At 46.8% G+C, this 23,174-nt stretch overlaps 1 protein-coding gene and 1 pseudogene across 2 annotated transcripts in view; one reads left to right on the top strand and one right to left on the bottom strand.

Moving 5' to 3' along the window:
• Nucleotides 1-21,919, bottom strand: part of NR1D2 (nuclear receptor subfamily 1 group D member 2) — a 29,404-nt gene extending 7,485 nt beyond the window's left edge. The window contains exons 1-7 of one of the 2 annotated variants that reach the window (XM_040963615.1): nt 21,715-21,919; nt 11,746-12,009; nt 11,046-11,134; nt 8,791-8,935; nt 5,682-6,307; nt 2,733-2,918; nt 414-624 (exon numbers count right to left, since the gene is read on the bottom strand). In XM_040963615.1, coding sequence (XP_040819549.1) covers nt 414-624; nt 2,733-2,918; nt 5,682-6,307; nt 8,791-8,935; nt 11,046-11,134; nt 11,746-11,803 — 1,315 coding nt within the window. In that variant the 5' untranslated portion in view covers nt 11,804-12,009; nt 21,715-21,919. Of the gene's footprint in view, nt 1-413; nt 625-2,732; nt 2,919-5,681; nt 6,308-8,790; nt 8,936-11,045; nt 11,135-11,745; nt 12,010-21,230; nt 21,297-21,714 lie in introns of those variants that run through there. The other variant, XM_040963609.1, reaches the window with a different exon arrangement.
• On the top strand, nt 3,475-4,037 carry LOC121144995 (annotated as a pseudogene).
• Nucleotides 21,920-23,174: the final 1,255 nt, after the last annotated feature.

The following is a 23,174-nucleotide window of genomic DNA, read 5'->3' as shown; positions in this document are numbered from 1 at the left end:
AGGTTACTAGCTGAGCCATCACCTCCCAAAAAGTGTACCAGCAGGAAGGCGGGATCAGAAGCAGAGCCAAGACTCATATCTAGGTGCTCCGATACAGGACACAAGCAATTTAGAACCACCTATGTGCCTAGAGATACACTACGTTTCAAAAAATAAACTCATGAAATAAAGAAGCTGACTTGCAACAAGACAGTAAATGTGAGGTGCAGATCTCAACATTCTTTTATTACATTCTTTTATTTTGACCTTAATACTGACATGATGAAAAAACTGATACAAGTGCATGCAGTTTAGCATCTTCTTGATTAAGGCCTTCTCCCAGGAACACCTGCTGGGGCCCTGTCGGCTGCCGTGTGCTGCCTAGCCGGTCACTGTATGCTAGACATGGCACCATTCTGAACCAGCTTCCTCACCTGCAGAGACGAGGACAACTGCTGTAAACAAACTCATCTCTTCGTCACTGAGTTGGAGGGCATTCAGCTTCTCGCTAAATTCAAACATGGAGTTGAGCAGCTCCCCTGCTCCCATGGAGTGTAAATCGTCCACACTGTACCTCTTCCCGCTTAAAAAGGTGACAGTACGCTCCTTGGCATCAAACAGTGATGCAAATCGTACCATTAAAACCTGGAAAAAGAAAAAGACTTACGTACTTGGAGAATAACAATGTGCTAGAAGATAACTCAGTATTGAAGTCAGTTAAGAAAGCATTCTACATATAAAAGTTGTAAAAGAAAAGCTCTTTCTACCCAGAATCACTTTCTTGAGGCAAAGTCTCTTCCAAAACAATAAATATTCCAGAAATATCAAAAGAAATCCCAGCCACACAGCCCCAAAGTATTTGAATCCTATGATACTCTTAAACTCTACTAAGACTCTGAAAGGTAAACATGAAATTGAAGCAAAGGACAGTGCCAAGAAGCTTAAAGCAGCCACAATCAAAGCATTAAAGAAACTGCAGGATACCACGTGTATATTACATGTCTCTATGCCTGAAGTACAAAAAACAACATTTCAGTGCAGAAAAACTTGGAAATATCAAAACACCCAATGCAGCCAAGACCAACACAGCAGGCAAATTCTAATCAGACTATTCTAAGAAACCACAGCCCGAATCACAATCAAGGTGTTCTAACTACCAAGTTATAGACGCCAAACCAAATCAGTTAATTTTCACATTACTTACCTCTTCCTTCCATTGCACTGAACATAGCATGCATTCCTGTCACACATTTCTCTGACAGCCACAGGAGCACTGAATAAACACCTTCCCTTTGCAACGCTCCCAAGCAGCGACTTGTTTTACCCCAGAGTGAGTCTTACATGAAAATGGTGCTAACTTTGGTACACAAGCTCACTTACAAGGCAGAAAAAACAATACAAGCTTCAGGAGTACACAGTGTGTTCAGTTCTGGCTGTGCTGTCAACTCACCAGCAACTGAAAAGCCTCCATACATGTCTAGGTCATGGTTACCGCTCCTCCAGTTCTTCTGGATCTAAGTCGCAGGCCTACTCTTGCTGTCTGCTGAAGGCCTACGTGGTGAAGCATTCATCTGGGATTTGGCCTTTGCTATCCCAGCACTAACTATGACTTTTGCTCTGCTCCTGTCCAGGTCCTCCAGAAAACAGAAGCTGACACAAAAAGTGTGCATGGGCAGCAGTAGCGAGCAGAAAGGACACGCAACAGGCAAGGAGAGTGAGCAAGAACTGGAACACATTACTAAGCTGGCCAGCATCAATATCAAAATTAACTCACACTTCCAACTTGTAGAACCATCCAGGGCAAAGCGATGATACTATATGGATCCAAAGCTCAAAGATTTAGCCCACCAGACATCAACAACCCCCAAATCACCCCAAATACTGGAGTTACACTGAGGTGAGCTCCAAGCACTTCCAAGGCTCTCACATGCAGTGACAGCAAAGCAGCCACAGTCAGCACCAGGCAAGGCACCATGTGATCGTGTCCTGCTCAAGTGAAGGCCGCAGCAGCTATCCCAAGTCCAAGCAGGATGCGGCTCTGGGAGAAGCTGCAAGCAGAAACAGCAGCCACAAATCCGAGATGGGAGACGCCACATGAGAGGTAGCTGATCTACCCTCTGTGATCACTAGAAGACAGTCTAAGGATCCACAGTCCACCTCTACTTCTTACTCTGTACTGAATACAGTAAACGCCAGGCAAGGATGCCAGTAGGTGTCCAAGTCCACACCAGAAGACAACACTAGGACTCAGAGTTCACATGCTGGGGGTAGACAGCCCCATATTTCAAGTCCTAAGTAACTGTGGGGTGACCTGCACTCTTCCCCATATCCTGAGATGGTTATTCACTGGCTGGTAGTGTCAGACTCAAAGCTATACAAAGAAGACAAGTATCACTTATCTGAAATGCTGGGATGAGAGATGTTTCAGATTTTGGAATATCTGCATATACACAATGAAATTATCTTGGGTAATGAAACCCAATCATACACAGGAAATTCATTTATCCTTCATATATCTTATATATACCACCTGAAGGTAATTTTACAGCATGCTTTTAGTATGCCCATATGAAATCAGGTGTGGAATGGTCCACTTGTGGCATCAAGTTTTCCCTCAAAACGTTTCAGACTGTAGAACAATTTGGACTTGGGATTTTCAAATTAGGAATGCCCAATCTGTACTTCCTTAGCGAAACAATGAAAATAAAACACTGTATGGCCTGTGCATCCACATTCAGATACAGGAAACCTACCTCAAAAGTTCCAGCCTTCAGCAGGCTGACCTGGTCATGCTGAGAGAGATCTCGGAACCCAGGAATGCGCTTTGCAAATTCCACCACTTCTTTCACTGCTGGTGTGAAGCTCATCGAAAATTCTTCCCAGATTTCATGCCCCGATTTATGTGGATCCACATATGGAGATTTACTCATTGGACAAACCTGGTATACACAAACAGAGAAGTTCTTAAAATGTGAGAGATAAGGAAGAAACTCCAAAAGCAGCAACTCCATCATGAAAATTAGTTAACACTCCAACTTGACTGAAATCTGCTGATACTGCCTCTCTTTCCACTAGCTGCTGGCCTTACTACAGAAAGTCTCACAGCTTAAATGTATGCAATTAAGAACTGTCAATTTATATTAAAAAAAAATAAGTGAACAAATTCTAGTCGATGTAAAGGAAGCCTATCCCCACAGATGTCATGATACACTGCAACAGCAGAATGACAGATTTGTGACTGTTGTTGAAGGACTATACTGTTGTAATAATATCCTGTAAATCGGGGGGGGGGGGGAGGAATTGGAGAGAGTGGAACGGGAAATCCCTTAGCCTATTGAACTGTATCATGAAAAATAAAATTTTTTTAAATATGCAGTGATGGCAGATACTTTTATATTATTTTTGGATCTCATCAGAAAATTCTGGAATATTTCACACTTGAAAATATATATACATATAAAACTGTTTTTGCTGTAGCCTCGAGAAGTGCTCATCAAAATGGGTAAGTTCATGAAACCCTGGAAAGTGGTGCTGGTCCTGGATGGATGCTACTTGGGACGCCAAGCTATCATCGTGAAGAACATCAATGTCAGCACCTCGGAGCACCCAGCCACATTCTGGTGGCCAGCATGGACCACTATCCCTGCAAAGCAACAGCCACCACAGGCTTGAGGATTGCCAAGCAGTCCAAGATCAAGTCATTTGTGAAGGTTTATAACTGCAACCACCTCATGCCCACCAGGTGGTCTGTGGATGCTCCCTCAGACAAAACTGTACTCAACAAGGGGTGCCTTCACAGACTCTACTCTGAACCTCAAAGTCCGGCATGAGGCCAGAGTCAAGTGTGAAGAGAGGTACAAGACCAGCAAGAATAAATGGTTCTTCCAGAAGCTGTGGCTTTAGATATATATATATATTTTTTTTTTTTTGCTCCACTCATTCAAGACTTAAAAAAAAGAAAAAGAAAAATATAGAGTGGATAAAGCCAACATCTGTGGCACTGGCATTCCGTTAGGGTGCTGGTAAAAGCCTCAGCTACTCTACTTTCAATCCAGCCCTCTGCTAATGCAGAGACAGCCCACCTGCTTGGGCACCTGCACTATGTGGGAGACTGGAAGAAGCTCCTGGCTCCTGCTTCCAGATCAGCTCCATCTCTCTGGGCCATTGTGGCCACTTGGGGAGTGAACCAGCAGATGGAAGTGCCTTCATGCTCCAACTCTGCCTTTCAAATAAATTGGTATATATATTTTTTAATTATATAATCTTTTCATTAAAAAATGAAGCCTTGTGGCAATCTAATTTAAACAGCAAATTACCATAAAAGAAGTAACCTAAGCAAAAATGTCATCATCAAGCTACTTCAAAAACCTGCTACAGAGGTTTAAGACTATTTTGTAACATTGCTGCGACCTTATGCTAGCATACACTGCCTTTCTCAGGAACTATAACAATGGTATTTCTTTAGATCTGAGAGATCCAGTGACTTAGCCAAAAATACAAGTCCCTGGCCTAGGATCCAAAGCTATGTTTAGGCTCTATTTCAAAAATGCACTTATCACTAAATAGGCAGAAACACAATGTTGTGATTTCCAAGAGGAAGAGACTAAGACATGTCAGTTTTTATAAAGGTCATTGGCATTTTTTAGTTCATGAACAACGGAGGGACCATTGACCTCTACCCACTCACTGAGGACCAGAGGAGGGGAAAGAGGCAATCAAACAAGGCATGCATCAATCACCGATGAACACTGTGAAAACGCACCCCATACTCCATGGGGAGTTCATCAAATCTACCATGAGGGCCAGGAACCAGGTGATTTCAAAACCTTGGAGATTATCATCATTCAATCAGAACCTAAACGCTTAAGGAAGTCACCAAGCCTAACAAAATACAAGGTCACCTTGCAGTTCCCAAATCGAATACTTGCAAGGGGTACAAAAATCAAACATGAAGACTGTAGCAGAGTTTACTGTATTGAAAATGAAGAAAGAAGGCAGTAATTACCTGTTGGTAGAAAATATCAAGCACTATCAAAGACCCCATGGTTTAAACTGGAAATGCTGTTTTTGATGAAATTCTGGCTGAATATGAGCTTTGTACTTTCATGTAGAATGTTGTGTTTGATGAAAAAAAACTTGAATGAGGAACATTAGCTTACTGCATAGGAAGGGATCTAGGAAAATTCTCAGATACTAGCCTATTAAATTAAAATATTCCTAAATCTCAAAACAATCAAACATCTTTGTTCTATATCCAAAGACCTTTTGCCACTGTGATGATTTTAAAAAGAAAGCCTCTTTCCTCAGAAATCAAAGACTTTCCAGACTACAGTAAGCAAAGTAGTCAGCTTTTTGAAAAACTCCCAAAGCTAATAAGGTATTAATTAATCAGAATGCTCACATTGTCAAAGGAATTTTCAAAAATTACAGGATCAATGTCATATGAATCACATGCAATACACAAAATCCTACTCCCCAGCACAGGAACAATCAATCATACGTTGGTACCTAGTTAGTGTGAAAAGGTCACTCAATAAGGACGTTTATTAAAACTACTTGACCCAAAGTACTGTTCAAAAATATTTTTATAGATATCTTAGGTCTTCTTACTGCCTTCCCAAAGCTGGAATAACCCCCAAATAAAAGAAAACCTTCAAAGCTTTCCTTGATACAAGGTGAGCAAAAAATTGATTTCACTATACCAGATGCATCCTCCCTCCAGTGTTGCACAGGTAACTATTCTTGTTCTCATTCTGAGAAAATCCATCTATTGGAACTCTATCACATACTCTTTGAGTATAAGCATTGGAGAAGTTCATACAATGTCCATTTGCAATACAAATGGCATGACCATTTGGGTAATGCATTATGTTCCTCCCTTTATACTGTCCATTGAGATGCTGCTGGCTCTCACTACAGGGAAAATGACTGCTAAGCCCACTGCCACAATGGTCATGATTTAAATTATATGGCTCGATGTTCTTGGGCATCCGTTCTCTCTGGAGCTGCATGCTCTCCGCTGAATTTTCTCGCTGCTCTTGATTATACATAAAGGTATCCTTGTGGGCTCGGGTCACCATGCCAATGACTTCTTCCTTTGCAAAATCAGAAGAGGGAGGAGGAGAGCTTTTCAGGTTTTCTTGCTCCAGCTGGGGCTTGGGTCGCAGCTGTTCCTGGGGTGGTAAGGCCGTCTGTTCCCGGTGTTCTACTAATGTGTCATTCTGCAAGTGACCACTGAACTGGCTGTTCATCATGGTCTTCATCGCACTTTGCATTTCAATTAGCATCCTTTGTTTCTCACGCTTAGGAATGCGACCAAACCTAACAGCTATTAAAGAAAAAGATAGTTAACATTCGTTGTCTAAATAAGACCTGCCATACAAAAGTAGCACAGACTTTTTCTGACAGCTGTGGCCTGTATGCAAGTAATGGATACCAACAGATCTCCGGCTCAAATTTTCTTATTCTTTTTTTTTTCTTAAAGAGTTTTTATTTTTTAAAGGATTTACTTAAAAAGGAGGGAAGGGAGAGGAGTTGGATATGATTCATTATACAAATAGATTGTATAATATAGAATGTTGGCAGCAGTAGATGGGGAGAGGCAGAAGGGAGCTCTGCATTACTTCACAGTGTTGGTTTTTTATATTTGAGCAATTTGAAATACATTTTGTAAGAATAAAATTCACTTGTTTATTTAAAAGGCAGAGTTACAGAGAGAGAAACACAGGATAAAGTTTCCATCCACTGATTCACTTCCTAAACATCTAGGACAGCCGGAACTGGGTTCGTCCAAAGCCAGGAGCCAGCAGCTTCTTTTGGATCTCCCATGTGGGTGCAGGGAGGCCCAAGGACTTGGGCCATCCTTCTCTGCTTTCCCAAGCCACAGGCAGGGAGCAGGATCAAAAGTGGAGCCGTGGGAACTGAAACCAATGCCCCTATGGTGCCTGTGTTACCACCTTTATCCACTATGCCACAGTGCCAGCACCTCTGGGTCAATTTTTCTAAACCTGATAGATGTAATGTACCAGAGAAAGAGACAAAGGAGGTGAAATTTTCCAATTTTCTTCCAAAACAAAACTAAGGAGAATCCTAGACATTGTACAGATAAAAGCCAAGAAAGAATTACTAAAATAACTAATGAAAAGCACAGTTTGAAGCAGACCAGCACTACCACCCACCTCTATATTAACAAGATTGGGGGCTCCCTTCTCAAGCAGGTCTTCCAGACTCAGCTACCCACATCTTCCACATCAATCAGTCCCTGAACATCAGACCCTGGTGTCAAACCATTCTTGTAACTCTACTCTTATGACCCCATTAAATGATCTGCCATCTTGCTTAAGAAGATCTTTTTTTGAAAAAAAAAAAAAAAAAAAGTACCACAATCAATAGAAACGCATTTATTAGAAAATAAATTTGATGGATTTTAATTCACATCAATGAATTCAGAATGAATCAATTGTCTTCCATTCTTTTGGACACGAGTCTTGCAAAGTATCCTGTCTCTAATAATCCTATTTCTGAAGAAAAGAAAAGCTAGGCTTCCTTCCAGTCCAATATTTATAGTGAGATAACACAAATTCAATATACCCACCCAGCAAGCAAAACTCGCTGGTCTGACTGCAATCTCCAATATTATCAAAGACAGACAGTTTTGTCATGTCTCCTTCTTCACCCCTACTTTCACAAAGGACTGCTCATTGCATTACTCCTTGTGGGGCAATGAAAACATTCATCACTTTTACAGAAATGCTATTCTGCAAAATTTTCAGGCAATTAAAAACACAAAACTTCAGCTGCTGAAATCTGTTATTCAAGAAATGCCTTATTACAATGTTCTATATCTGTATCAGTAAGATAGTAGAAGAGTAACACAGGACGCTGCTTAAATGACCTTGCTTTAAACATGAAGTTCATGCCTAGCAATTTTTAACTACTTTATAACCTAATCCCTATGGAAACCACATATTTGTTGTTACTTCAAACAGAGAGAAACTGCACCAGAACATGACTTTTCTAGCCACACTAATCAGGTCTTCCAATGACATCATCCACAGGTTAACACTAACGAAGCCAGAAATTACAGTTTTTCTATTTTTTATGAAACTGGATCAGGCCACAGCTGAACAACCACCTCCACTCCAGCAGCTCACGATACTTTTATTTCCTATCTCCTTCCCAGACATTCAGAATCTGTCCCAAACGCACATCATCATCTCAGGGCTAAAGACGGTAAGAAGAACTCACCTAAGTGGTTCCTCAGTAATGCTAAGAAACCAAAGCCTCCTGTATATCAGCGATAACAATGTTTTTAAGGACACAGTAATCAGAGTATATTTTTAAAATAGGTCTTTTGGGTCAGTGTTGTGGGGTAGTGGATAAGGCCGCCATCCTGCAATGCCAGCATCTCATATGGGCACTGGTTTGTGTCCTAACTGCTCCACTTCTGATCCAGCTGCCTGCTAACTGTCTGAATGGCAGACCCAGGTGAAGCTCCTGCCTCCTGGACCAACCCTCACCATTGTGGAACTCCAGGGGGTTAGCCAGCAGACTGAAGACCAACCCTTCTCTCTGTAACTCTGCCTTTCAAATAAACAAATCTGTAAAATATATGTCTTTTTACAAGAAGTAAAAACAACAACAAAAGAAACAGAGTCAAACACTATCAGGGAAGTTGCTAAAATTTTACTTTAATTAACCTCATGTCCCCAAGGCTTCAAAACGTGTTCCCTGAAACCTGCTTCGTTCTAAGTACAAAGGGTTTAGTCTGGGCAGAACTCCACACGCCTACCATCTCTAACAGGGCCCTACCATCTCTCGACATTCCAACAGACAGACACTTCTTGAAGCGACACTGCTGACATCTGTTCCTGTTCATTCTCATTATGGAACAGTTTTCATTCTTCAGGCACTTCTTGTACTGGATGTTTTGTTGAATACTTCTCCGGAAGAAACCCTAATAACAAAGGAAGATGAACCCATCCATTTACAAGCATCCAAATGAACCCCTTCTAAAGCCATCTCAATACTTAGATATCCGTGGAAATACCTTGGAAATACAATATTGATGTCCACAACCTAACAGGATTCTTACTGGTTCTGGGAAGAAACTGCATCCGTTAGTCATACAAAACTCTTTCTTTCTTTTGGACAGTCTGTGCTTTACAGAAGCACCCCTTTAACTATCCTGAACCCTGTCACCATACTCTGCCCGCAGCCACATTTCCTAGCTCATACTTTAAACCACATTCAAACTGCAAAACTCCTGTAATATGAAGGACTGATTGCTAAAAGACTGCCAATACTGCATTTAATACCTCTAACTGACTAACTCAAAGTCTGAACTATATTTAGGAGAGTTTGGTCATTGTGGCTGACACTGACAAGGACCGCTCACATGTGGCACAGGTCACAGAAACATGTCAACAGCGGGCTAGGCATCACAGCACACACCCACCAAGCAGCTAACGACCTAAGGAAAGACAGCTGCTGGACAGATAGCCACAAACAGTGTAAGTCCACACTCCGCAGCCAGGCTCAAGGCTCTCTAGCTTAATGCTTTCAGGGACAGCAGAGACTTCAATCACATAATTACCCAAATTATTTTAAATTCATTTTTCTGGACTTTCATAACCACACATGTCATAACTCTGTATTAAGTGGCTGTAGGACACAACACTTTTATATTTCAAATATGCTTGACTTGGACATTACAAAAGCAAAGTTAGACATATTACTAAGAGGTATTGGAGAGATAAGTATATTTTAACATACAATTCAATTCATTTCATGTTTTCCTTTATTATTTAGCAATAAAGAATGATGCCTACCCCCCAATTACTTCACATTTTATAAAGAAAGCAAAAATACCCAGCGTTCATTGAACTGTTAAAAACAGTAGGAAAGTGCAACAGCTATTCAATTGTTCTACCGACTAGTCTTTGTGAAGTGACCCTGCCAACCAAAAGATACTAAAGTCACAATCTATTCACAAGCATCCTAGAAATTATTTCTTCTTTCATCATCTCTAGTCATTATCATGTTGATCCACCATATTTTCCTTGTTTCTGGCCTTAACTGGGAAAATAGCAAGAACATGAGCCTCTGCCACATCAATGTTTAATATTCAGGAGAAACAATTATACCAGGGAGGGGCAGAGAGAGAGATGGACTGATTTTTTAGAAACAAGCAGAAAAGTAGAGATCATTTCATGTTAGCACTAGCTGGGAAATATGCACCAAAACTTACAAATTAAATGTAGCTTCCCAAGTGTTAAATTTTTATAGACAAGATTATTTCACTTATTTGACTTTATTTCTTCAGACATCCCAATTTTACAAGTTATCTGAGAAGTATTCCCAGCACCAAGTACCTGACTTGTCAGACCAGCTATGGCTGAGCTGTCTCCTCAAAGCCAATGTGCTGGCACCCTAGCCCCCAGGGCACCAGCGTGAAGAGGTAGGACCTTGCAGAGGTGACAAGGCCACCAGGCAGGGCTTTGTCCTCACACATGGACAAATGTTAGCATGCCTCCCTGGTAAGGGAGCCCCTTCTTGTGTGTCTGCAGGTGTCTTACCACACAACGCCTTCCACCATGTTATGACATAGTGAGAAGAGCTTCTCATTAAACACAGCCCTCAGGACCAACACTTCCCAGCATCCAGAACTCTGCATCAAATAAGCTTCTTTCATCCATCAATCACACAGTCTATATTATTCTGTTACTGTGTATAGTAGCACAAAGTGAACCAGGGCCTCATCAAAGCCAGGTTTAGCATAAGTTCCTATAAGGGTGTTTTCTTGCCATTTTCCCATCACAGAGAACCACACCTGAGCATTTAGTGTCTCATGATAATATCAGTCCAATCGAGACTGATATTACAAAGAATTGAGAATATTCAAGTTATGTTTACACACCTCTTTAAATGACTTAAAAATAAACCTAACAGGGAACAGCTGACTTCTAGTCTCCATCCCTGATTAACAACTGCAGACAGTGGCAAGCCTGACGCCACTTTCCTAAAGCCCAGAATCAGTAGATTCAAGAAAGAAAAACATGATTTACCTTGCAGCCTTCACACGCATGCACTCCATAGTGGAATCCTGACGCCACATCCCCACAGACTTTGCACAGTAGAACCATGCCACTGAACTCTAAGGGGAAAACAAACATAAATTAAAAACTCAGGGAAGCATCTCGGCTCTTCAACTTTCTTTCCAAACTGAATTATTTTATTTCCTTCAACATACAGGTGCTTTAACAGGACAGATACCTACTTCGTAATATACAAGATAAAATATTAATTTCATTAATTTGAAAGATAGAGTTACAGAGAGAGAGGAAGAGACAGAGAGAAAATGAGAGATCTTCCATCCCCAAATGGCCACGACAGCCATCAGGTCTATAAGCTGCCTCTGCAGGCAGCTGTGCCAGTTCAACCCACTGACAAAGTCTTGCCCCAGCCACTGTTATGTCCACATTCATTCAGGAACCCAAATCTCACTATTCTACCTTTATTAATCCTGCTTGCTTTCCTAGTCCCAAATATCCCCATTCAGATTCATAAAAGTAAACCCCTTCCCACAAAAAAAAAAAAAGATAACTTAAAGTGAAGTATACTAGGTCCCCAAAGGGGACGTAACTACACAAGGCAGTCCCTGAGCTGTACTGTAAAACCATTACTAAAAACTAAACCCAGAAATACACTGGTTCCCAATCCAAAACCCCAAAAAATAAGCCCACCTCAAATAGTAAAATGCCTTACTTGTCACACCACTGTGACTCTTTGTTACCCCTGGTGCATTTGACTTGCTTGCTTTCATGGAACAATCTATCCGATCATTCTTCAGGATGCCTTCAATACTGGGGAGCTCGCCGTTCTTGGGATTGCCATTGGCGTCAGAGTTGGAGCTGTTTGGCGAAGATGGAACAGAAGAGGAGGACTGGAGACTATTCTCGGAGCCCTCACTGTGGCAGGAGGCAGGGCTGGAGGCTGAGCTGGAAGAACTGATGTAGGCAATCACGCCTCCTGGAACGAAGGGAATCACACACAGCCTTAGAAAAGGCTACTGACATTGTTAGTTTATAGACAAAAATAATAACGAATTTCCTGGTTTTCTTTTTTTTTAAAGATTTATTTTTATTATTTTTTCATTGGAAAGGCAGATATACACAGAGGAGAGACAGAGAGGAAGATCTTCCGTCCGATGATTCACTCCCCAAGTGAGCGCAACGGGCCGATACTACGCCGATCCGAAGCCAGGAGCCTCTTCCGGGTCTCCCACGCAGGTGCAGGGTCCCAAAGCTTTGGGCCGTCCTCGACTGCTTTCCCAGGCCACAGGCAGGGAGCTGGAAGGGAAGTGGGGCTGCCGGGATTAGAACTGGCGCCCATATGGGATCCTGGGCGTGCAAGGCGAGGACCTTTAACCACTTGCGCCACCGCACCGGGCCCGAATTTCCTGGTTTTCTTTCTGCTCCAGAAATTCAAGATGCACCCAACTCTCACTGATTTAAAAAGTGAGACAGGGAAGATGGCTGTCCTAGACATTAAGACACAGGTTCAGATACCTCCATCCTATGTCAGAATACCTGGGATCAACTCCTGGTCTGACTCCAGACCCTAGCTTTCCACTAACATGTACCCTGGGCTCAAACACTGGGACCCCATCACCCAGGCAGCTTCAGATTCCAGCTTCAGCACCGGCCCAGCCTGTCCAGTGCGGCTATTTGGGAGAGTGAGCCAACAGACAGGAGACCTAACTCTGTCTATTTTCCTCTCCCTGCCTATTAAACACAGAACCAATCTGGAACTAGGAGCTTCTCCCAGGTCTCCTTCTCGAGTGCAGGGTCCCAAGGACTTGATCCAGCCTCCACTGCTTTCCCAGGCCACAGACAGGTAGCTGGACTAGAAGTAGAGAAACCAGGACATGAACTGCACCCATTTTGGATGCTGGCACTTGCAGGTGGAAGATTAGTCTGTTGACCCACTGTGTGGCCCCTGTTGCTCTTTAAAATACCTATTTCAAGGACCCCATCCAGATTAGAGAAGGATCCCCTCTGGAATGAAGTTTCTTATTTTATCTGAAAGGCAGAGAGATCTTCAAGCTGTTGGTTTATTCCTCAGATGCCTACAAGAGCCCCCATAGGCCTGGCTGGAGCCAGGAGCCAGGAGCTCCATGCAGTCTCCCATCTGAGTGGCAAGGGTACAAGCACTTTAATCACCTGTGGCCTTCCAGGATGTGCTTTAGCAGGAACCTGAATCAAAAAGGGAACAGCTGGGACTTGAACCAGGCACTTCAATATGGGACACATGAGTCCCAAGCAGGGACTTGAACCTGTGTCAAATGCCTGCCCCAGAAATGTGCATTTTTTCAGAAGTTGTCCAGGCAATTCTTTGTAGTCTGAAGCTTAACAATGGCAACATGAGGCCAGTGTTGTGGCACAGCAATTTAAGCTGCCACCTGTGACACCAGCATTCCATGTGAGAGCTAGCTCAAGTTCCTGCTGTTCCACTTCCAATCCAGCTCCGTGCTAATGTGCCTGAGAAAGCAGCAGATGGCCCAAGTGCTTGGGCTGCTGCAACCAATGCACTACACATGAATGAAGTTCTTGGCTTCTGACTTTGACCTGGCCCACTCCTAGCCGCTGCAGCCATCTGGGAAGTAGAGAAATATATGGAAGATCTCCCTCTGTGTCTCTTCTCTCTGTGTGTCTCTCCAACACTCCTTTTCAAATAAATAAGCAATCTTCTCAGGGGTGTGGGGGCGGGGGAAGAGGGGGAGGGCGGGAGGCTGCAAGCAGTGAACTGAAACACAAATGAGGGTAGTTTTGTTTGTTTGTTTGTTATTTTAAATGATGCTTACATAGCTATGGGGCGGGGGGATCAAGTGGTGGGGAAAAGTGGATGTGATCATTGTTTCCAGGTTTTCTATTTCTTTTTCCTGTATCTGGGGAGAGACAAGGGGAGAGCTACCCACCCACTTCAGCACCCGGGGTCCCAATGTGGCGAACACGCCAAGGGTTCAGCCCAGGTGGTTTCAATAGTTCTGAAATGTTGCTGATCTCATCAATCCAAGGATGAGGAAACACTTTCAGTGTCCACTGGGTGACCTTAGAGTCTCCATTTGTGGATATTTGCTGTCATCATCGGGCTGAAACAGGTGTCCAATTTGTTCTGTTCTCCTTCCTCTGCTATGGTAACAGATGTCTTCTGCAGGCCTCCATGGGCCACAATGACCTCTGTGTGGGTCCAAGCCAGCCGTCCACTATTCCGCCGTTTTTACTGAGGAGGACCAGTTCTCACAGGTGGGCCCAAGGGCCCAGGCGACCCAGATCCCGCCAGACCTCCCTCCTGCCCGGGAAGCTCATGGACCTGGCACCCACCACACATGCAGGCCCAAGGACCCCGTCAGGCAATCCGGACCCCACCAGATTCCCCCACTCCCAGGGTTCACGAAATGAGGGCAGTTTTAAAGGCCTGTATTTTCAATGACATGACTACCTTAATCTCTTCAATCTTGCATGAATCTAAACAGAAAACATTGAACCCTATTGTGATATTACTGAGTAAAAACCACTGTGCATCTGCCTCATAAAACTTTAGAGCTCTGAAGTTCACTTTGGCCATCACAGGTGTTAGCAAACACTCAATGAACTCCCTTAGGAAGGTCTCTGAGCTATTGGTACTCTCTCAATCAGTGCCTTGGGCACTAATCCATTCCCAACATCAGGTGGGCAAGAGATAAGAAACTCATGCTTTTTCCTTGGAAATAAGACTTTTCTAGAACAAGAATTTTAAGACAGTCATTTCTCCCCCCGACAGGTCTCTGACCACCTTAGCTTACAAATAAACTTGCAGGGCCCACCATGAAGGCCTAATAGATAAATTCTCGCCTTGCATGTGCCAAGATCCTATATGGGTGATGGTATGTGCCCCAGCTGCCCCACTTCCCATCCAGCTCCCTGCTTGTGTCCGGGGAAAGCGGTCAAGGATGACCCAAAGCCTTGGGACCCTGCACCTGGTGGGAGACCTGGAAGAAACTCCGTGCCGCTAGCTTCAGATTGGCTCAGCTGCGACCATTGTGGCCACTTAGGGAATGAATCAGCAGATGGAGATCTTATCCCTCTGTCTCTCCTCTCTGTACATCTACCTTTCCAATAAAAATGAGTAAGTCTTTACCAAAAAAAAAAAAAAAAAAAAAAGAAGGAAGGAAGGAAACAGAAATCAGGACTAACCAGGTAGTTCAAGGATTAACTAAAAGGGCTGGCATTCTGTAACAGAGCTGGTTCAAGTCCTGGCTGCTTCACTTCTGATCCAGCTCCCTGCCAATGTGTCAAGGAGTCGAAGATGTCTTAGAGACCCAGAGTTCAAGGCCCCTGATGCTGGCCCAGGCCAGCCCTGGCTGAAGTGGTCATGTATCAGCAATAATTCCAAAACCCAACCTAGGAAAAATTACTGGGCTTCAATCCAGTTAAGATCCAATTCCTGGAGCCAGTGTTCGGGCACAGCAATTAAGGCTGCCACCTGAGATGCCAGTACCAAGTTCTGGCTGCTCCACTTCAATCCAGCTTCCTGCTAACGTGCCTGGGAAAACGGCGGGAGGCAGACCAAATCTTTGGGCCACAGCACCCATGTGGGAGACCCAGATGAAGCTCCTGGATCCTGCCTTTGGACTGGCACAGCCCTGGCTGTTGCATCCATTTAGGGGGAGTGAACCAGCAGGTCAGACGCCTCCCTCCCTGTAACTCTGCCTTGCAAATAAATAAATCTTTAAAAATTAAAAATAAACAATTCTCATCCTCCAGAGGCCAAGCAGTTGCTCCAGGCACCACAGAAACAAAGATAACCCAACTAGAATCTAGAAGCAGCTATATTCTCCCAGAAAAACTTTGCCACTGAGTTGTCTTAGCATCTACTCTTAACTACTAACATCAATTCATCAACCTTAGGGGCCACAACACAAACAGGCTGCATTTTAATTTCCTAGAAGGTACATCTAAGCAGTTCCTCAACCTGAGAGAAAGGGAAGTGAAATTAAGTTACCAAGTCTCTAATAAAAATCCAAGCATACAACAGTAACAATTTCACATCACAACTGAATCTCCCAAGGATTCTGATCACCCAGTTTTGTAGGTGATGAGGAACTTGGAGTTCAGGGGGACTTAGTAACACAGTCACTAAGTGGCAGGGAGGGAGTGAAAAGTCAAGGCTGCCCAAGTCCAGGCTATTATTTCCTAGTGAGAAGACCTGGCATACAAGCCATTTCCCATCAAAAACAAGTATTGGTCAGAATTACTGTAGGTGGGCACTGAGACGACGTTCACAGAAAGGCTTATTAAGGTGCTCTCTGCACACAGCTTTGGATAAGGCAAGAAAGGAAAAATCCCCAAACCAGCAAGTCCCAGCACCTCCAGAAACAGGCTGATGCTACTTCCAGACGCCTTGTGCTAAAATTAGCTGAGGCAGTCTTCTCTATTTTCAGCTGGAAGGGCCCTGGAGCAGGGCCAGTGCCTCGGGGTAGGACTTACCCAGCAGCCAACCTCAGACCAGCAAGAAGCCAGCACCCAATGTGGTACTGCTGGCTAGCTCTTCTGTTTCTGCAAATATTGGGGTTCTCCTAGCCCTTTCCCAGGACTGTTCACAGTCCTAGAAAATCCACCTGACTGAATGTATTTTTTTCTGCTTCTTGATTGAAAATAAAACATTTCAGCTCCAACAAGCTTTAGCCTTCTCTGCTCAAAAGCAGGTCATTGATAACAATTCCTACCCTCGGGGTAGTAGAGCAGCTGGGATTAAAGTACTGAAGTTCCCATTGTGTCCTAAGTGGAAGGGCTCCAGGGAACAGCATGCGCCTGTCCTTAAAAGCCTAACAGGCCGGCAGGGAAACTGGTGTGAGCAATGGCTTATACCAGAGACCTGCGAAGACTCAGCTGCGGCTGTGGGAGCAGTAAGAGCCCGAGGAGGGCAAAGGCTGTCAAGGCAACAACACAAAAAGTGAGGGAGTCCTTTGGGAACCGCTAAGATACTAAAAGATGCACTGCATAACAAGACAACTTTTTAAATGGGAATGACAAAAATGGGTCTAGTGTTTCTGTCCCAAAATCAACTGCTGGAAAAGAGGGGTCAAGAGATCAAATACAGATGTAATCCAGTGTTTGAGGGGGAAAGCCAATCTCATTAGCCACAAGACGTTAAAAAAAAAAAAAAAAAAAACACCAATTCTGAAACTCAGAGGAGCTGCAGATGGCACAGCAGCTCTGACCTTACAGCATGGTAAACAAAGGAGAGGCCCGTCTCCTGTGCCCTTACACAAACACGCCTCCCTCACTGTCCATAACCGACCTGCCCCTCACAGCTCCGAAGGTAAGCAGTCTGCACACCCCAGACGGCGTGAGGGCGTCACCGCCTGGCTCCAACACTGTTCTCCGTAAGCTGCACAGCATCGCCGTGCTCAACCCCTCACCACCCGTGTTCACTTGTTTGCAGAGACAGAGACAGATCCTGCCTCTACCGCTTTGCATCCCAAACACTGCAGCAACTCAATCTGGCTCTCCCACGCGGGGACCACTGCGTGCTGCCTCCTAATGTACACATTCGCAGGAAGCTGGAACCAAAGGCGGAGCCAAGACTCCAAGCCAGGCATACTGATGGAGAGGCCACAAACCTGCCCTTGCACCACTTTTAAAATCAGCCTTAAAAAAAATTATTTTACTGGAAAGCCAGAGATACAGAGTGAAGGAGATAGAGAGAGAAGAATGTTACATCTACTGGTTCACTCCTCAAGTGGCTACAGAGCTCAGCCAATCCAAAGCCAGGAGCCAGGAGCCTCCTCCAGGTCCCTCATGTAGGTGCTGGGTCCCAAAGCCTTGGGCCGCCCTTGATTGTTTTCCCAGGTCACAAGCAGGGTGCTGGATGGGAAGTGGAGCAGCCAGGATTAGAACTAGTGCCTATAATGGGATCCTGACACATGCAAGGTGAGGATTTAGCCACTAGGCTAGCACATCGGGCCCAAAAAGGCAGCCATTTTAAGACTGTTTCCTCCTCTATGGTTGTACCTGGGCCAAACAACTGCCCCTAAATTAATCCCTTACCTCAAGGATGGCGCAAGAGTAACTTCCACCACAGATGTAATGCAAGAAGGGGCCAGCATGATGGCTCAATCAGCTAATCCTCCACTCCCAAGTGCCAGCGACCCATAAGAAAGTCAGTTCATGTCCCAGCTGCTCCATTTCCCTTCTAGCTCTCTGTTATGGCCTGGGAAACCAACGCAGGATGGCCCAAACCCTTGAGACTCTGTACCCACGTGGCCAACTTGGAAAAAGCTCCTGGCTCCTGGCTTCAGATCAGCTTGGCCCCAACAGTTCCAACCATTTGCAGAGTGAACCAGCAGATGGAAAATCTGTCTCTCCTTCTCTCTGTAAATCTGCATTTCCAATAAAAGGCAAATTAAAAAAAAAAAGAATCTCAGAAGTACATATAATGGTCCAGTAGACACCATTATACTAGGGTGTTGAATCAAAATAGTTCAAATTGATCCTCTTATATTGCCATCATGTTAAAAAAAAAATTAAGAGGAAAAAAGTCAGAGAAAGACTGCACTCCTCCATGCAGGTTCCCTCCGCAAACACCTACAGAGCACTGAAAACAAGAGCTGGGTGCAGGTGTCCCACCCGGGCGGCAGCTGTGACCACGGGAAACACAGGGCTGTCTGTGCTCGTGTAGGTCAGCAGGAAGCAAGAACCAGGACAAGGACATCGGAACCAACATGGTCAACAGCAGCTCTTGTACCCTCCGGACCCCGTGTCTCTCTGGTTTATCCCCACACATCCTTCTGAACTCCACAACTCCAATAACTAGTCAAACAACTGCCTACTTCACTTCTAACTGTTCCCACGACTCACTACTCCTCGCTCTAAGTTTGTTTCCCTTTATATCCCTCTGACACTTTGCCAACTGGGGGAAAAAACATAGCAAGATAACTGGTTTATAACGGTGTGGAATGCTTTCCTAATTCTTACAGACAGCCATGGTTGTGAACAAAGTGTGTGGAATCAGTTACCTGGTATCTCAAGGAAGTTGGCACAATCCAATGTGTTCAATGACCAAAATGCGATCATTTTTCTCGTTTCACTTAGTTAACAAGACCAGAACTGTGTCACGCACTGTAGGGCAGTAAGAGGAAATGGTTCCTGACTCAATGTGTACCCGCCGATAACCACCTACCCAGAGGGCAGGGCCAGCTGTGAGCCATGCAGCACTGCATCTGACCCCACCCTGGGGCCACGTTTACTACCATCTGAAGAAAGTTTGGGGGAATTCTTACTAAAGCTCCCACTGACAGACATCACCCACGGCGAAAAAATGACTGACGTCCCAGCTCCTAACTGGGGACAAGTAAACAAGCGAAAACTCAGGAGCAACCTCAACTTCCTACACTGCGACAATTATCAGCATGATGGCTGGCCTCTGGCTTCTACACAATTCACATGAAAAGGTCCCCAGTGCGTGCAAGGTTACTGTGAGTCAGCAAAGCCAACTGCAAAAAAAGAAAAGCTAAGCGCTAAGCCTGCCAAGCAATTGTTTTTGCAAGTGGGTCCAAGACAGAGGGCAACCTGGAACCTGGAAATCACCCAGGCACTTCCACAGAAGCCTGTGCACCAGTGGGTGCTACAGGGACGATGAGTGACCGGGCAGGACAACAGAGCAAGGACCAAGGGACAGAGCCAGGAAACGAAACAGCTAAGGATCAACAGAAGCATTTTTATAACCTCTGCCTCCACCAGGCAGGATGAAGCCACAGCCATCCCCAACCAGAAAGGCTCAGAGCAGAGTAACTTCCTATCCACCTGAGCCAGCTCACCTTCTCAGGCTGCAAGGCTGGAAAAATTCCCACTGCACGCCGCACGCAGAGTGAGCCGGTGAACCGGGTAGCCTTTCAACTTGCATTATGTCAAAGCCTAATGCCTGGCTAGAGTGGCTGACTTAAGAATACCTTCAGAGGCTGGCAGGTAGTCCCCTAAACACTGAAAACAGACAAGCTCCTCCTCAGAGCTGCACTTCCCACTGCACCGAGCTGCTCCTGGAATCTCCCTTGCTTCAGGTAAAGGACTCACACAGGCGGACAAAAGCGGAGAAAGGGGCACGGTATCGTTCCTGGGCAAGGTTATCAAGACAAAGATAAAGCCAAACTCTCTTGATCAGGTTCAGCAAGGGTCACACACAGGTTTGGTTTTGTTTCTAAGTAATTCCTTAATCAAAAGCGGCCAGTCTTTCTATAAAGATGACTAGAATCTTCCTTCCCCTAGCTGACTTAACGATGAGCTACGGTGTGACCTGGTATGTGTAACGTGTCAGCCAAGGGGCATCCTAGAGCTCTTTCCAGAAAAACTGTGTCTGTAAATACATTCGTCTCGTGCCAGAGCACACAGCGTTTGTCCACAGCCACGTGACCCCGTCTCAAGGGCAGGAAGCGCCCCTGGGCGCCCCCAGAACTCCTGCGAGAAGGGTCCCCCCAACCGTGTCAGGGGAGCCGTGCGGCTTCCTCCGGGCACCCCTGGCGCCCGTGCATCACCCTCCTCAGCAGCAGCGAGCCCTGCGGCCGCCGGGGTCACGCCGCGGTCGTGCGGGTGTCAGTCGCTGCAGTGCGGCGGCCGGGAGCGCCCCGGGGACGCCCCGGCGCGGGAGAGCGTGGTGCGGGCGCGCACGCGCGGCCTCCTCCGCAGTGTGCAACCCCGCGGCCACGTCACAGCCCGAGGGTTCCGAGGGGGCGGGGTCTCCGGGGGGCGGGGGGGAAGGCCGCGGCGCTTCCCCGCCGGCGCGCGCCCCCCCGCGGGCTCGGGCGAACGCGCACGGACGGACGCACGCACACGCACGCGCGCGCGCGCGCCCGCCCCCACGCGTCCCTGCGGCCCCGGGGAATGTGGGTCACCGAGCCGGGCGGCCTCACGTGTCCCCGCCCGCCGCCGCCGCCTCGGCTCCCATTATGTAATGCCGCGTCACGCGGCCGCCCAGCCAACCGGCGCCCGCGCGCCGCCGAACGTAAACACAGCGCGCACGTGGCTCGCGCGGCCCGGCCATGTGAGGGGGGGGCCGGGCCGGAGGCGGCCGGGCTGCTGCGGCGGCGAGGCGGGGAGCCGGGGGGGGACACGGCCCGGGACCCTCCCTCACCCCGCCGGCCCAGCCCGCGCCCGCCGCCGCCCCAGCCCGCGCCCCGCCGCCGCCCCCACCCGCCGCCGCAGCCCGGCTCTTACCCGCATTCACCTCCATGGCGCCCTCCGGGAGGGGCCCGCACAGGGGCGGCCGCCTCAGCGCCGCGCCGGCCCGGGCAGCAGGCGGCGGCGGGGATCGCCGAGCCCCCTCATGGGCAAAGGCCGAGGGCCCCCCGAGCCGCCCCGGGGCTGCGGCCGCTGCTCGCCGGCTCTCTCCCCACCGCGACAACAAAAGCGGCGGAGGCTTTTTTTTTTTCTTTTTTTTTTTTTTTTGCCTGCAGCCAGCGCACCGCGGCGGCGGCGGCGGCGAGGGCGCTGACGGGGAGGGCAGCGCGACCATGTGACCCGCGCACACACCCCCTCCCTCGGCCCGCCCCGGCCGCCCGCCGCCCGCCGCAGCGGCTCCGCCCTCCCGCCGCCCGGGACCCGCCCGCCCGGGGCCCCGCCACCGCCGCCCCTGGGTGACCGCGGCCCACCGGCAACCGCCGCCGAAGCACACCCGGGCCGGGTCCCTGCAAACACTCACATTCCAAGCAAAGCCTGTGTTTGGAGCATGAGTCCCAGCAGCAGCAGCAGCAGCAGCAGCAGCAGCAGCCGGCGTGGTGATGGATGGTCAGCCCTTGCCTGTCAGATGGAAGGGGTGGCTAAGTGGCTAGGTGGATGTGTCCGGACACGACTGGCAGCACTTTAGATCTCTGTGCATTTCACCTTGGGTGTAGATGTTAGAACCCAAGGGGGTAGGGAGGAACGGAAACACTGCTGTACTGAGGAGGCTTCAAAGCCAAGTCTGCAGTTTGTATCCTTTCTAAACATGAGCTGGACTGGAGGAAGAGACCGTGCACAGATAAACCTAAGTGTAGTTAACATGTGCGATTTAGATGGTGGATATGCACGTATTTACTGACATTTTCTTTCCAGTGTTCTTTGGAATATTGGTGGGGGGAGTGTATGAAACACACAGCTACGTGGGACCTCCTCTCCCCCAGGCTCACGCACAAGATGGTCCACCTGCAACGCTTGTGGTCTCAGCACCCACATCAGTCCTATTCTAAAGCGATTCACTTTCTCCTGGCTGGGCTGCTGCAGCAGTTCCCTAACTAGAACTAGCTCCTCAGGTCCACCCGCAGTCATTTCTCCCTAGCGGTTCTGCGGTGTTTTTAAGAGAGAGGAGATCTGATAACTGCTCAAACCCTTTGCTGGCTTCCTGTTCGACTTTGAAAAACATCCGTCAGCTTGCCCTCGCTGCACAGCGCTGTGTGGACCCTGGACCCAGCGTCTCTTTCCCCCCTCCCTCCCGCCCCCCAGCACGGTTCTCTAACCACCTTAGACCTCTTTTCTTCCCTGCCTCAGGGCTTTTTCACCACTCTCTGATGCTGATGCCGGAGCTCCCCGGGCCACTTTGTAGTTTGCTTTTTCATTGTTATGTGTCAGCCACTTCTTCAAAGGTAAATTGAGGTTAATGGCAATGGTCTAGAAGGCAGAAAGGAAATCATAGAAGAGGCTAGCGCTCTGAAACGGCTGTGCTCTACATGATTCCAGGGACATGGCATTGTGCAAAAGGAAAAATCCGAAACCGTGGAGACTGTAAAGAGATCAATGGGCGCCCCGGGGCAGAGGGGGAGGGAGGAATGCGTGCATGCACAGAAGGTTGTTTTCAGTGTAATTTGTCAAGACCAGGCGTGAACTCTACTGTAAACCGTGGGCTTGGGGTGACAATGATGCGTTAGTGTAGGCCCCTGGAGGATAACCAAGTACCACCCTGGGGCAGGGTGCTGATGGTGTAGGAGAGGAGATCATTAGAATTGTGGACTTCACATCCAGTTTTGCTCTGAGCTGCTGTAAAAACAAAGCGAATAACAACAACAACAAAAAGAATAGAATCTATGAATAGACTGTTACCACCAACGCAGATCCTAAAAGAATGTAAGTGGAAAGGACACTGCAAAGGAGGTAAGATTCCCTTCCCCTCCTTCCTTGACAAGGCCT

Source organism: Ochotona curzoniae, unplaced genomic scaffold, assembly GCF_017591425.1.
Source record: "Ochotona curzoniae isolate NIBS_2020 unplaced genomic scaffold, NIBS_Ocur_1.0 contig_1302, whole genome shotgun sequence".
Classification (NCBI taxonomy): domain Eukaryota; kingdom Metazoa; phylum Chordata; class Mammalia; order Lagomorpha; family Ochotonidae; genus Ochotona; species Ochotona curzoniae.
Note: the sequence above shows the minus strand (reverse complement) of the source record. Positions and strands in the feature narration are given on the sequence as shown.